At 38.8% G+C, this 14,592-nt stretch overlaps 2 protein-coding genes across 2 annotated transcripts; one reads left to right on the top strand and one right to left on the bottom strand.

The window, feature by feature from the left end:
* Window positions 1-358: 358 nt before the first annotated feature.
* Window positions 359-6,045, bottom strand: MONOS_10743 (uncharacterized protein; the record flags this gene model as incomplete). The annotated part of the gene is made up of 1 exon (XM_067863219.1): window positions 359-6,045. One exon carries the CDS (start codon window positions 6,043-6,045, stop codon window positions 793-795), a length of 5,253 nt encoding a protein of 1,750 aa, XP_067734996.1. The 3' UTR covers window positions 359-792.
* Window positions 6,046-9,016: 2,971 nt separating this feature from the next.
* On the top strand, window positions 9,017-14,429 carry MONOS_10744 (putative Multidrug Resistance Associated Protein (MRP)). The gene is made up of 3 exons (XM_067863220.1): window positions 9,017-9,562; window positions 9,621-9,722; window positions 9,776-14,429. Exons 1-3 carry the CDS (start codon window positions 9,072-9,074, stop codon window positions 14,037-14,039), a joined length of 4,857 nt encoding a protein of 1,618 aa, XP_067734995.1. The 5' UTR covers window positions 9,017-9,071; the 3' UTR covers window positions 14,040-14,429.
* Window positions 14,430-14,592: the final 163 nt, after the last annotated feature.

The raw sequence follows: 14,592 nt of genomic DNA, 5'->3' as shown, positions 1-14,592 counted from the left end.
TAAAAACCTAAATAAACCTAATGAAACAGCTTAATGCAAACATGAACAAATAATATTGTTCTTCAGTTGCACTTTTATCAACTCAAACCCTAAGATATTTTCATTTTAAAGATCACTGAATTGAAAAGCATCAAAAAATACTTAACATATTGTAAATAGCTCTCATAATCACTTTGTTAAGCAGTTTGTGAACCAATTTTTTATTTATAATTTTTATGATTTACACAGAAAAATATGTTTATTAAGGGTTATGTCCACCTATTGGGAAAGTACTAAAGTTTTTTTCTGGTTGTGTGATTAAATTTAAAAAATTTTTCCTTTGCATTATTCAAGAATGGGAAAAAAGTGAAAAAAAAAATAAATTTCTTTTTTCTTTCTTTTCATTTTTTATGTAACTGAAAAAAATCTTTGAAAAGAAAAATAATTTAAAAAAATAAAATAAAGTAAAGTAAAGTAAATAAAATTGAAAACAAAATATAAAATCAAAAATAAAGCTTTGTAATATTGTAAATTTGATTGGAAGTACAAATTCCGAGACACAAAAATCATACAACAAAAGTTGAATTTTCAACAAACTAGCAATGAACATAATTCCAAAAAAATACGTTTGACTTTCATTTAAAGAAAAAAAGAACAAATGTTCGAAAACCAAAAATTAGTTTGAGATCTAATGACAATAAAAAGCTAATAAATAAGGTTGCTATAGAGAAGATAATTGTAACAACATAATTGAAATTAAAAGAAAAAGAAATCTCTTTTTTCATTGCTTGTAACAATTATAAAATATGAAACTTAAATCAAAAACCTACATCTTTTCTTTGCATTATCAATAGCCGTTTCAAAAAGCACTTTTTCTTTCATTGGGGCTTGATCGCTATCGAGCCACACTTCAATTGAGCCAGGCATCTCGAAATGGCTCAAGTCAATTGCTCCATTAAGATCATTCTGGTCTCCCTTTTGTAGCAAGAACAAAGACAATTCAGCATCAAGTGACTGAATGTGATTGACAATCCACGTTGAGCTGAAGAGCACAACTTCTGTCAGCGGCACATGGTGCGTGTTCATTCGGTCAAGGAAGGTGACCAGCTTGCGGAGCAGCTGGATGTGTGCCATCAGATGCTCGTTTCTCAGCTTCGTTGGGTATTTGTACGACAGCATCATCTTCTCCTCGTCTGAGAAGTGGATGAACGTCGCTACGAGCAGCTGGTCAAGAAGCATTTGAACCTTCTCGTGTGGCTCGTTGTTGTTGACCAGCGCAACCAGCTGCCTCATCCCTTCCACCAGAACATAATGTGCATCGTCTATTCGTGTGACAGACGTCACAAGATCTTCACTCCACTTCACACTTTCGACTTCCCTTCTGCCAGCTACTTCTGCAATCGCCTCTGTCTGCTCCATAATCGTTTGGATATACACTGGAATTGGCAGAATAAACACAACCACAACTGCAGTTGCCATCACAGCCACCACAACAAACACAACCAGCAGAACTGTCGAATATCTCGTCGTAAACTCATTCGCTTTGCTTTGCAGCTCGTCTCCAATCCGAATGAGTGAGTCTTCTGCATCGTATAACGACATTCCCCTTATGAACAGATAATGAATGTCGTTCAGATTCAGCTCATCGTCCGGAATCTTCACAAGTTCTGACACAGCAGTTGCTGTACGCTCAATCAGCTCTGAAAGCCCGTTGAATTCAGAAGTCACGCCAGGCATGCGCTCGCCAGGTGTTGTTGTGTCACACAAAGTGCGGTTGATCAGCAGGCATTTCGTTGGCTCCACCATAATCTCGTCAATGAGTGCATCTGTTCCTTGTGTCCTTGTGATAACAATAGAGTCCAGACGCTCGTCTGACGTCACAGTATCCTCCGACGAGCCAACCAAAAAGCGCTTCGAAATCAGCTGGATGTACTGCATCTGAACACTCAGCGTGCTCTTCACATTCTCCAAGCTTGTCATAAAAGTCGAGTTTCTAAAGGCAGGCGATGACGAAATTGGGTCTTTGAAGAATACACTTTCATCGGCCACAGGAAACATGATCTTCCCTGCGACCATCGAGGCAAGCGCCGAAAGCTGCTTCAATGCCACTCGTCTGTATCCGCTGAAGATGATCTTCCCAGAATGGTCGATGGTGCCTGTGATAGCAACAATTGAAACAGCATAAAATGAGCACGCCAGACAAATCAACAGCACTGCCCCAAGGCCCAACTGCCATTTCACAGAAGTCGGAACAACTCCTCCTAGCACATGCAGTTTTTCATCCATATCCTCAATGCGCTGTTGTGCAATACGCTCTTTCTCATCTTTCTCCTCTTCCTCATATTCTCGATCTTCTTTCGCTTTCCCCTTTCCAGGCACTCCCAAGTCGTACTTGAACTGTTTAGGTGTAAGTTGCTTTGCTTTCTTCCTCATTTTCTGATTATCTGAATTTGGCAGCATTTGAGGTTGCATCTGGTCGGAAAATAGTTGCTGAGATGCAAAAGAGTTTGGCTGATGTTTTGCAAGATAGTCATTCAATACATCTAGGCATGCTTCATTTGGTGAAGAAGCAATCTCAGCCTGCTGAGTGACAGTTGGCAGCGCCAAGCGAATCGCCTGCGGTGTGTTGCAGCTCTCGTCAATGGGGTGAGCAACTGGCAGAGAAGATGTGCTGTTCTTTGTTGCGTCATCCACAATACGATCTGTCAGCGATGCTTCTGTTGCTGTCTGACTTATCGTGCCTCGATGGCTGTGTGAATGACCGTGAGAAGAGCTTTCGAGACGCTCCACCATTTTCGAGGCATATTCAGCAGAGATTGTGCAGAGCAGCCGCATCGCCTTCTTTCGCTCTCTGATGACGATGCGGATGAACACGATCATTGGCAGAATGGTGGCACACATCAGAACAGCTACGCAGAACACGAGCAGGATGATCAGCATTATCAGGTTGTGCTTTGATATGTCATTCACTCTGAAGTACTCGTCCATTGCAAGCACTTCCAATTCTGAAGAAATTGAAAGAGGAGTATTCAGCATGTAGCAAGCAGCGCCTTTGTAGAAGAACGAGAGGAGAGAATGATAGTCTGGGAACTTGATGCTGTTGTCTGCCAGATCCAGCGCAATGTCCTGTGACCAGTTGATCAGAGCAAGCAAATTCAAACCTTCAATCAGAAATTCTCTTATCAGATTGACTTGTGTATAGTCCATGTAGCAGATTACAAACGATGCCAAGTCCTTTTTCCACACAGAGCTGTCAGCTGTATCTGCAAACAACTCCTTCAGCATCTGCGACTGGCTCACGACTGTCGCTTTGTCCTCTTTCTGCTGCTCGCCGAAGCTGTCCTGGTCAAATGCCTGGTTTGCCATCCCGCTTGAGCCCATGTTTTTGCCAGCAGGCGCGATCATTGTGTTTGTTAAGGAGCTCAGCGACTGTGCCATCATGTACAGCACATGGCTCTGAAAGATGCTTAGCCTGATGGATTTGCGAGAAGTGTCCATGCAGTTTGTGGACTCTTTGAATTGGGAATCGATTTGGATGTAGGACACCAAAAGTGTCACTGCCATAAGCCCAATGCCAGTCAACACAATCGGCAGCAGCGCATTCAACAAAGTTTTCGACTTCTCCTTTTCGTCCTTTGTGAGCATGTCAAATCTGTTCTTTTTGGATCGTCTGGTGTTTCCCCTCTCTTTTCTCTTCAGCTCTCCATTTTTGGCCTTCCTCAAGTTTCTGTCATGCCCATTCTGATGCACTCTGTCTGTTAATGTTTCTGCTAAAGACGGAGAATTCGACAATCTGCCATTAAGTGAGGAACGGCTTTTGCTTTTCAAAGCTCCACTTCCAAAGCTCACTGAAATTCCATGAGCTGAATTCTTTCCTTGCTCCTCATTTCTTCCGCCTTCACCATCGCTGTCATTTCCTTTACCATTTGCACATCCACCTGCCACATTTCCCCAAGTGCTTCCCCATCCTTCTCCTTCAGCTGTTGGCAAGGGTTCATTGTCCTCGTTGTTTCCCACTGACAGCAGCTCTTCCATGTCATTCGTCTCCTCCAGCTCATCTGCCTCGTGCAGCAGCTTGTTTGCTGTCTCATCGTCGGAGTAGACGTCTCTCAGCACCAATGCCAGCCGCCGCATCACATTCGGATTGTCTGGTGACTGCTCCAACAGACGCACATAAATGTTCTCTGAATCGCGTGCATACTTCAGCGCTTTGACGATGTGGTTCATCACTTTAGGCACGTCAACTGAACGACGTGACAAAAGCGACCACACGCGGAACATGTGCGCCTTGCTAAACTCGTCATTCTTCGTCGCCTGCTGCAGCTGGATGTGAATGTTGAAGGTGTTTGACACAGACGATGTGCTGCTGCCGAGCTCTGAGTAGCCTCTTCCTTTGCCAAAGGTGCCTTCTGCACCGGCGAATGTCTCTCTTCTCCGGATGAGCGCTTCCATCTCCTTCGACTTCACGTATATCAGCCAGCGATCAACCCAGCTGGGAAACTGTTCACAGGCGCGCTGCAGCTGCGTGGCGAGGGCGTTCGGGCGGCGGAGGATGCTCATGAAGGAGGAGAGGAAAAGAGAGTACGACACTATCAGATCAGAACGCGCACTGAACTTCTCCTTTTTCAGCGCTGCGATGAATAGATTGTCCACAAACTCAACCACATCCTGTCTATTTCGGAATGTTGGATCAGACAAAAAGCTGATCTTAGTCCAAATTGCAGACGGACTGCGAACCGAACGCAGGATGGCTTTGATGATACCGACTTGGTTTGCAATGAAAGGAGAGACTGAGTCGAAGGAAGGGTTGCTCGATGAGGGAACAATATTACGAGCAGGCAAAGGGCACAAAGAAGACAAGACCGATGGAGCTGGCGAAATTGTGGATGAAGGCAGCGATAACGATGATGATGACATCGACAAAGGCGAAGAAGATGGTGAAAACCGTTGCGGCGTGTATATTTGAGAAGAGGCAGAGAAAAGCATGCTTTGAGAAGGCGAAGAAGCGACCTGCGAAAGGGAAGAGGTGCTTGGAGATTGGCAAGAGGTCAACGATTGCAAGTGCAATTGCGAGTGAGACAGTGGCAGTGTATCTGAGCTGAATAAATGTGTTACAACTGCACCGTCAATAACAATTTGAAGGCCAATTGGCTTTTTTTTGAAGCCACTTTTTTTCTTCTTGTTCTTCACGATCTTTTTATTGTGCTTGAAAGGTGTCAGCTGATCGCGCTGGGACGAAGAATCATATGTAGCATTAGCTTCATGAGGAAGAGTCTTGGAATGTTTCCCAGAAAGTGAATAGACAGGTTTGATAAGAGCAAGTTTTCTGTGCCGTATGAATGCTAACACTCCAGCGCCTGTAGCAAAAACTGCGCAAATAACAACCAACGACACGTAGAAGAATATGACACTCAAAACAGTCAGAGGCTTATTGCCATCAGATGCGCTGTTTGCTGCGAGAGAGTTCCAGACAGGCATCAGCAGCGACACAATCCCCGATCCAAAGGCTGCTCCATAAATTGCCGAAAACAAAGAGTTGGAGTGAGGCGTTGTCTGCGGAAGGACAATGACCTCGAAGCACATAAGGATAGCAAAGACTGCTGTGTGGATAACAGCAGATACTGTTGGATGGAACTCGATGAGAATTGTAACAAGAAAGGAACTGAGATAAGCCAAAGATTGGGCAAAGCACGTGGTTGCGCCCCATCGTGTGCTGTTGAGATTTGCCGAGCGCAAGTTTGCATCGAAGATCAAGCAACGATATAATCCAGAAAATACGAATAGAGATATGTGGAAAATAGCTGAAAAAACAAGAAGAGGAATGCGAGCAGTTGGGTTGCAATACGTAAAATTGTTGTTCTCACTTATTGGAGATACAGTCTCCTGAATGAGGCATGCCCAAGGCTTTGAAAAAACAATGCAGAAAGGTGCAACAAATGCGACTGACACGAGCATTCCAAGTTTATCGCTAACGTAATGGAGGGCAGTGGGTGCTCCTCCTTCTCTTTTTGCGAGTAGACAAACAATAACTCCAAGTGCAACAGTAAGAATCAAAGCTGTTCCCATTAGTGCAAAGAAAATTACAAATGATAAAAAAGTTGGTGAATAAAACGAAGGATCGAAATATAATCTAATGGAGCAAATGTTTGAAATAAAACAATAAATAAATTTAATACCCAATTTTTCGGTATACATCCGTAAAGTGCAGAAAAGGTATATCAGTTCTTCGAAGGGGAACGAAAACATATTGGAAAGCAAGCAAAATTGAAATTCCAATAATCACCGAATCCGATATTTGCCTTGAATGCTGGTTAAAAAATATTAATGAAAAAACTCAAAAATAGAAAGCATTGCAAACCAATTTATAAGGATGAAAAAAAGAAAACAACCTAAAAGATGAGAAATTCCATTAAAATGTTCATATAACAAAAAATAAATGATAGTCCAAACAAATGATCGAAAGCATTAAATCGTGCGCAAGGGACAGTATTTCTTTCTGCTACAATGGAGCTTGAAACAGATTGTGTGTCTTTTGAACTCATTGCTTGTTCCTTAAAAAAACAACAAAAATTTTGTTGTTAAAATTTGGAACAACAGAAATAAATAAATATACTAAACTGTTTTGGTTTCTTTTTAAAGAAAATCGTAAACAGCACAGAATGGAAAATCCTTTTGATATTTTTTTGCCCCATAAAAAACAATAATCTGTGAAAGAAGATGTTTGATGGTGATACTGCAAACTGAAACAATATGAAGCTCTTTATAGGAAAATTTAGCTTTTGATTATTTAATGAGAATAGTGAGTAATTTGTTGTTCCCCCATTTTAATTTGAAACATATTTTTTTTCTGACTCCCAGGAGCATTTATGAAATGAAATAAATAACAAAAATATTCAAAATATCTTTTTTGACGATTCCTATAAATAATTTTTGATTTTTCAATGTTGACTAATAGTTCTTAAATTTTTTTGTCTATTTTTCAAGATCAAAGACTTGCTCATGTTTTCAGGTCATTTTGTTTTGAGTGTTTTGAGTTATGTCATTTTTTATAAACTCAATTTTTTACACTTTTGGCAATTTTTTATTATCAATTTCTTCGGTTTTTCACTATTTTTTTCATTTCACGATATTTTCAAAAATTTTTTGATGTTATCAGTGACAATCATGATGGACACTATCAATATCTGTGGACAGTTGCATTATCTGAATAACAGTTAACAGTTGTTTTTTTGACAATGAGTCCAATTATTCCCTCATTGAATATGAACTTATTTGAATTGTTTTTATCACACATCCAACACAAAGAAGTAATTCAAAAATATTTTTCATTTTTCGGAGAAACTCAGAGAATCTTATTACTCAGAGTTTCTCTGGATATTGAAGATGCTGAGTATTTTATTCTTGGGAGCTTGTTGTTTTATTTTTGTCTGACTGACAAGTTCACATTCAATGATAATATAGTCGGGCTTATTATCAAAATGCAACTATCAACGGTTGTTGAGATAATGCTACTGTCCATTGTTATTGAAAGTGTCCACATTAATAAATATTAACTATAATACATGGGACAAAATATTAGACTTCAGACATATTAATTGCAAAATTATGCACTATTCATTGACTTTTTGAGATCAAAAAACATAATAAAAATGGGTTCATTTTTTGATATACAAGGAATGTCACATCAAATTTTTGTAATAACATCTATGACAACAATTTGCAGAAAAGAAAATTCAATCTGTCTTGAAATTTGAGAATGATTAATATAGTTATGAGTGAAGCAATTATTCAATGCTTTGTGCAAAAAAAGCTTGAAAGACTGTATTTTCCCCCACATATTCAACAAAGTTTTTTTATATTGATAGTTTTTGATTTTGAAATCAAAAAATGAAACAACGTAATATTTTTCTAATTAAATCAAAAATTTTAAATAATACTGTTAAAATAAAAAAATTATTATGAAGTGTTTAGTATCAAAAAATAGCCAAAAACATAAAAAAGATCAATTTATAAACAATAATATAACTAAAAACACTTAAAACAAAAAGCTTATGTAAATATGAGCAAATCTTTGGTCAAAAAAACTAAAAAAAAAAAAAAACCAGATCTATTTATTTAAATTATAAAATGATAAAAATATTCTCTGGAATAACATATAAAAGAATTTTTGAAATTTCTCGTTATTTCATTTTTAATGGAAGTGCTCCTGTGTTACAGAAATTTTTATGTCCCGATTTATTTATTGGGTACCGATAAATTTCAGACCCAAATTAAGCTCATTTTTTTCATCAAAAAGATTTGATGAAAATCAGTTATTGTTAGTGTTAATAATGGTGGACACTTTCAATAATGGTGGACAGTCGCATTATTTCAACAACTATTGATAGTTGCTTTTTGACAATTAACCAATTTATTCCCTCATTGAATACAAACCAATGTGAATTGTTTTAATAATTTATCCAATACGGTGAAATTCAATAATAATTATTTTATCTTTTCGGAGAAACTCGGAGAATCTAATTTCTCCGAGTTTCTCCGAAAATAGAAAATGTCTTTTTCTTTATTCTTGGGAGCAAGTTGTTTCATTTTTGAATGACTTATAAGTTTGCATTCATTGAAGGAATAAATGTGTAAATTGATGAAATGCAACTATCAATAGTTGTTGAGAAAAAGCCACTGTCCACAGTTATTGAAAGTGTCCACCATTATTAACACTAACTATACTAAAAACAAAGTCCTTTTTAAAAATCAACTGTTAATTACATAGGAATATTAAAGCGACCTTATTTTCCTTTTTTTTATGATGTCAATATTAATCACACTCAAATCCACGTTTACAAAGAATTAAACTTAGAATAGTCAATTTTTTGCATCAATAAAAAAATCTGAAAATGTTTTCCAAAAAACAGAAAAGATACCGAAAAAATTTTATATTAAAATCGAAAAACAACTATATCTGCCAATGGGTTACACATTTTGAGTGAATAAAAAAATTTTTTTTCAGCAAAGAAAGCATCAATGCTTATGGTATAAACCATTGTTTAATTATCAGTTTTAAGAATTATTAATTCAATCTTTAAAATTGTTTGATAATGTCCGAAACATCTTCCTCCGAAGTGTTTAAAATATCCTCCACATTTCCAGATGTACAAGAACGCGATTCAGAATCATCGACTTCTGAAATATCAATTGTTCAATATGCCCCACAAAAGTCCCAGGAACGATCGAAAATGACACCCCCTTCTTCTCCTTCTTCAATGACAAATCAAGAGCCATCGATGTCCGCACCTCCTGAACATGTATTCATTGAAGAAAAAAAGAAATCACAAGCTTCAAAGACTGAGATCAAACGCAGGAGGAACACGGAGGAAGCACATTGGGGTTGCTGCAACGTGTTTTTCTGTTTCTATTTTCAATTTGTGTTCCGTTGCAAGCCTATCCAGGATGAGGACATTTACGAAACACAAAAATCAGATCTCACATCATTGACAACTAAAAATGGAGAAGAATACTGGATGAAACGATATACTGATTATGTTAAAAAGTTAGAGGAGTACGATAAAGAAAAATCTAGGAATCCTAAGTATGATGATATGAATTTAATTGCGATATTTTTCAATCTTAGTATTTATTCTTTATAGCACAAAGATGAAAGAACCTTCAAAGCCGTCACTTGCTTCAGCACTGCTCTTTGGAGTTGGAACATATAAATTGGTTGCGGCAATGATATTCTTAGCACTTTGGTTTGCATTCACTCAAATTTTAAAAATTAAACAATTTTTTTTGAATTCAAAAGCTATGTGAGTTATTTCATTCAACCATATATGATGAAACTTATTCTTGAAGTTGTTGCTCGGAAGATTTTTAATCCTAACGAAACATTTCCTTATGCTCCTGCTATTATTCTAATACTTAGCCCTTTCATGTTCATAGTGAGTTCGTGGGAATTAAGAATTTTCTTTCATTATTCTGCGAATGTTAAGTCAGCATTGAGTGGAATGATTTACAACAAAACCCTTTTGCTGAACATCACCTCGCAAAGCAATGTTGATACGGGGAGACTTTTGTCATTGCTTGCTGCAGATACAAGAAATATTTGTGACATGATTTGGATGCCGTTTATGTTTGCTTTTATTCCCATTGAAATCATCATGCCATTCGTTTTTGTGTGTATTGATTTTGGATGGGTCGGAATTATGTCTCTTATCACACTCTTTTTATTCTTCCCCGTTCAAGTGTGCATATCGGCACTTTTGGCAGGTAATATGAAGAAGTATCTGAGCCACAACGATGATAGAAACAAAGTCACCAACGAAACATTGCAAGGGATGCGCGTGGTGAAGTTTACAGGATTGGAGCATGTGTTTATCAGCAAAATTGATATTCCAAGAAGAAAGCAAGAGAGAGATGTTTTGGTCTTTACATTCTGGCAACAATTTATGGGAGGGATGATAAGAGCTATGCCACCTTTGGTGAACATTGCTACGTTTGGCACATACATTGCAATTTACAATATTGATCAGTTCGACTTTCCTGTAAAAGTGATGCCAAACATCGGGTTTTTGACCATGATGACCAGAGAAACGAACATGATTCCAATGTATCTGCAAGCCACAGCAATGATTCACATTAGCCAAAAGCGAATTAGAGATTTTCTCCTTTTGCCAGAGTTGAAGAAAGAAATAGTCAATGAACCAGATGACACTGAGATTGCATTGACAATCACAAACGGAACGTTCAAATGGGGCGATCCACCAGAAATTCCTTTGTCAATGGAAGAGAAGATGAAATTGAAGGAAGAAGCTAAACACAGGAAAATGGAGAGCGCGAAGCAAATTGCGGAGAAAAAAGACAGTGCAATGACAAACTGCAAAAATCAAGAAAAACAGAAGGATAACGTTAAATCGGAACAGACACCAATTCCAACTATCTTTGACGAGGACAAAGCATCATCATCAACTTCTTCTTCCTCTTCAACAGCTGAGAAGGTAGAAGAAACAAAAAAGGAAAAGAAAGAGGAAAAGAAAGAGGAAACAAATACAGAAACAGCATCTGGTTTAGCTAAGATTTCTGAATTAGTTCCAGAAGAAGGCAATGAACCAAATACTGTGATTCAATCAACAACAATTTCTGCGCCTATCGCAACAACAGCTTCAGATGCGCAGCCTTCTGTATTCACTCTCTCAGATCAACCAAAAGATGAGAAAGGAAGCGCTCAAGAAAACACAACACCTGTAATTTCTGCTCAGTCTTCGACGCTATCCCCTTCAACAGCACCCTCAAGTTCTCCATCTCCTTCACCTTCTCCTTCAGCCACACCATCGAGTCGCAACAAGATTGCTCTGCAGTCTGTGAACATCACCCTTCCCAAGGGCTCTTTGACGATGGTTGTGGGTGGAGTGGGGTCTGGCAAGTCTTCTATCGGAGCAGCGATCATTGGAGATATGGACAGATTGGAAGGAGAAGTGAGATATCGTGGCTCTATTGCGTATTGCCCGCAGGTGGCGTGGATCAACAACAACACAGTCAGAGGCAATATTACTTTTGGATCGTTTTATGAGGAAGAGAAGTATCTGAATGTGGTGCGTGTATGTGCGTTGGAGCCTGATTTCAGGACTTTGTCTGCTGGTGACCAAACAGCCATTGGAGAGAAAGGAGTGAATCTGAGCGGAGGGCAAAAAGCTCGTATTCAACTGGCGCGTGCTGTGTATTCAGACAGAGACATCTACATTTTGGATGATCCTCTTTCAGCAGTCGATGCACATGTGGGGAGGTATCTGCTGGAGGAGTGCATTTGCGGCCAACTGAAGGACAAGACGAGACTGCTGATGACGAACAAGCTGCAATTTTTGGATCGTGCTGATAACATTATTCTTTTGAAGCATGGGCTTATCGCAGCACAGGGGAAATATGAAGATTTGCTTGCACAAGGGATTGATTTTAGCCAATTCATCATCAAAAAGAAGAACAAGAAGGATAAGAAGCACAAAGAAGGAGAAGAAGAGGAAGATAGCGAAAGCGATGGGGAAGAGGAAGAGGAAGAAGAGGGAGGAAATGAGAAGCAAGAAAGAGAAGAAGGCAAAGAAGGCGAGAAGATGGAGAAGAAAAAAGGAAAGTCACATAAACATTCTGGTCATCACAAGCATCATGCAAAGAGCGACCAATCGACTGGTGCCACAGCAAAAGATTTGGAAGGAAAAGGAGCAGAAGCAGGAAAGCAGATTATTACAGAAGAAGAGTTCGAAACCGAAGCAGTGCCAATTTCCAACTACATCTCCTATGTGAACTCGTTGTTTCCGTGGTGGGGTTTAATTATCTACATTCTCTTATCTCTTATCGCTGAAGGAACACAGATATTCCAGTCATACTGGCTGGGTATTTGTGGGAATCCTTACAAGTTAGATGTGATTCCATATGGATGGAAGATTGGCATTTACGGATTGATGTTTGTATTTGGGTTCATATTCCAATCTCTGAGAGCAATTGTTTCTGGGTTTGCAGTTGTTCGTTCTGTTCGCATCATCCATGACACTCTTTTGAAGAATGTTGTGCACTGTCCGCCTTCATTCTTTGACACAACGCCAATGGGAAGAATCCTGAATAGATTCACAGGAGATATGTCCCAGGTGGATACAACTCTCTTTGGCCTACTCATTCAAGTTGTCAACCTAATAATAGGAATCATTGGGCAGGTTGTGATTATCGCAATTGATACTCCAGTTTTCCTGGCAATCGGGCTACCAGCGCTTTTAATTTACTGCGTGATTTATGTTCTTTACGCACGTGCAGCTCGTAACCTTCAAAGACTGGAAGCTATTTCTCGCTCGCCTGTGCTTTCAATCTTCAGCGAGACAGTTTCAGGCGCAGGTTTGTCGACAATTCGAGCATTCCATTTGGAAGAAAGTTGGAGACAGAAATTCTACAAGGCAAATGATGATTGGGCAGTTCGGTTTGTGCTGTACTTAGAAGGAAAATCATGGGCTGATATGTACACGCAATTTGTAACAATCATATTCACAACTGGTGTGATTATTCTGGGATGGTTCTTCATGGAGCCTTCCAATCTGAGCGTGGCTATCACCGCTTCGATGACATTTTCGTTCTTGGGCTCATTTATGGTGATGGAATCTGTAGATCTTGAATCTAGAATGACGTCATATCAGAGATTGGATTTCTATTCTGCACATCTGCCTCAGGAATTGGAGTATTCAAAGATCAACAAGAAGGTTGCTATTGAACCTCCTGCTGACTGGCCACAGAAAGGGAATGTTGATTTTGAGCATGTAACATTCAGATACCGTCCTGGCCTTCCGTATGTTCTGCAGGATGTGAACTTCTCGTTTACTGGCGGAGAAAAGATTGGGGTGTGCGGGAGGACAGGTGCCGGGAAGACATCTCTGCTGTTTGCGCTGTTTAGACTTGTAGAGTTGGATCCAAAGCTCCAGCCCATAATGATAGATATGGAGACAGGAAAGCCTGTGGATGTGCCCGATGAAGAGCCTAACAAAGGAAGGGTTTTAATCGATGGCATCGACATCTCTAAGGTCGATCTCAGCAGAGTGCGGAGATCAATTGCAATTATACCGCAGGACCCCACGCTGTTCACAGGGACGCTCAGATACAACCTGGACATTGGGAGCAAGTGCAGCGACGATGAGATCTGGGAAGTGTTGGATCTGATTGAGATGAAAGAAGTTGTTTTGGGAATGGAGTTTGGGTTAGACACGCAAATGTCTGAGGGAGGAAACAACTTCAGCTGCGGACAGCGCCAACTTATTTGCTTTGGAAGGGCGATGCTGAATCATTGCAAGATTGTTGTGATGGACGAGGCAACAGCAAATGTGGATGTGGAGACTGATGCAAAAATACAGAAGACCATCCGCAGAGTCTTTAGTAGCCAAACGATGATTATCATTGCTCACCGTCTGAACACCATTATGAATTGTGATAGAATAATGGTGATGGACCAAGGGCATGTTTCTGAGCTTGACTCTCCTGCGAACCTATTGGCGAATCCAAGTTCCGCATTTAATGGTCTTATCCAAAGTCTTAGCGAATAGAATTTTTATGTATATTCATTTAATTTCATATTTATTGCAAATCTTTTTTTCAAAGATTTCTTCCTTTTTTTTCTTTGAAAATCATGTGAATCGAATATTTTTGTTTCGAAATCAAAAATATTCACTGTTGATATTTTCTTAATTTGATACATTTAAATTTCTTCTCATTGCGATATTTTATGTATGCCAGTAATATATGTTTTTACAATTATTTATTCCAAGTCTTGAACATACTTCCCATTTCATGTTTTATGTAACATTAGATTAAAGAAATGCGCATTTTTCCTTTTTGCTTTCATATGTGCTTTTTGCTACTGAGTGCTTGTGAATGTCATATTATTTCATAGTCAAACACGAAGAAATTACAATTTGAAAAAATTTAAAAAGTACAATTTTAGAATCCTTTTTTTGATGTTCAATGCACCTGAAAAAAATAAGAAATATCAGAAAGTTTTCTTTATCATTTGGTTTTGATTGCAAAAATGTTGAATTTCAAAAATTATTTGTTATTTTTCTTTTCTTCAAAATATGTTTCATCAGTTTCCCTTTAATT

This window comes from Monocercomonoides exilis, assembly GCF_001643675.1.
Source record: "Monocercomonoides exilis strain PA203 chromosome Unknown scaffold3-2548433, whole genome shotgun sequence".
Classification (NCBI taxonomy): domain Eukaryota; phylum Preaxostyla; order Oxymonadida; family Polymastigidae; genus Monocercomonoides; species Monocercomonoides exilis.
Note: the sequence above shows the minus strand (reverse complement) of the source record. Positions and strands in the feature narration are given on the sequence as shown.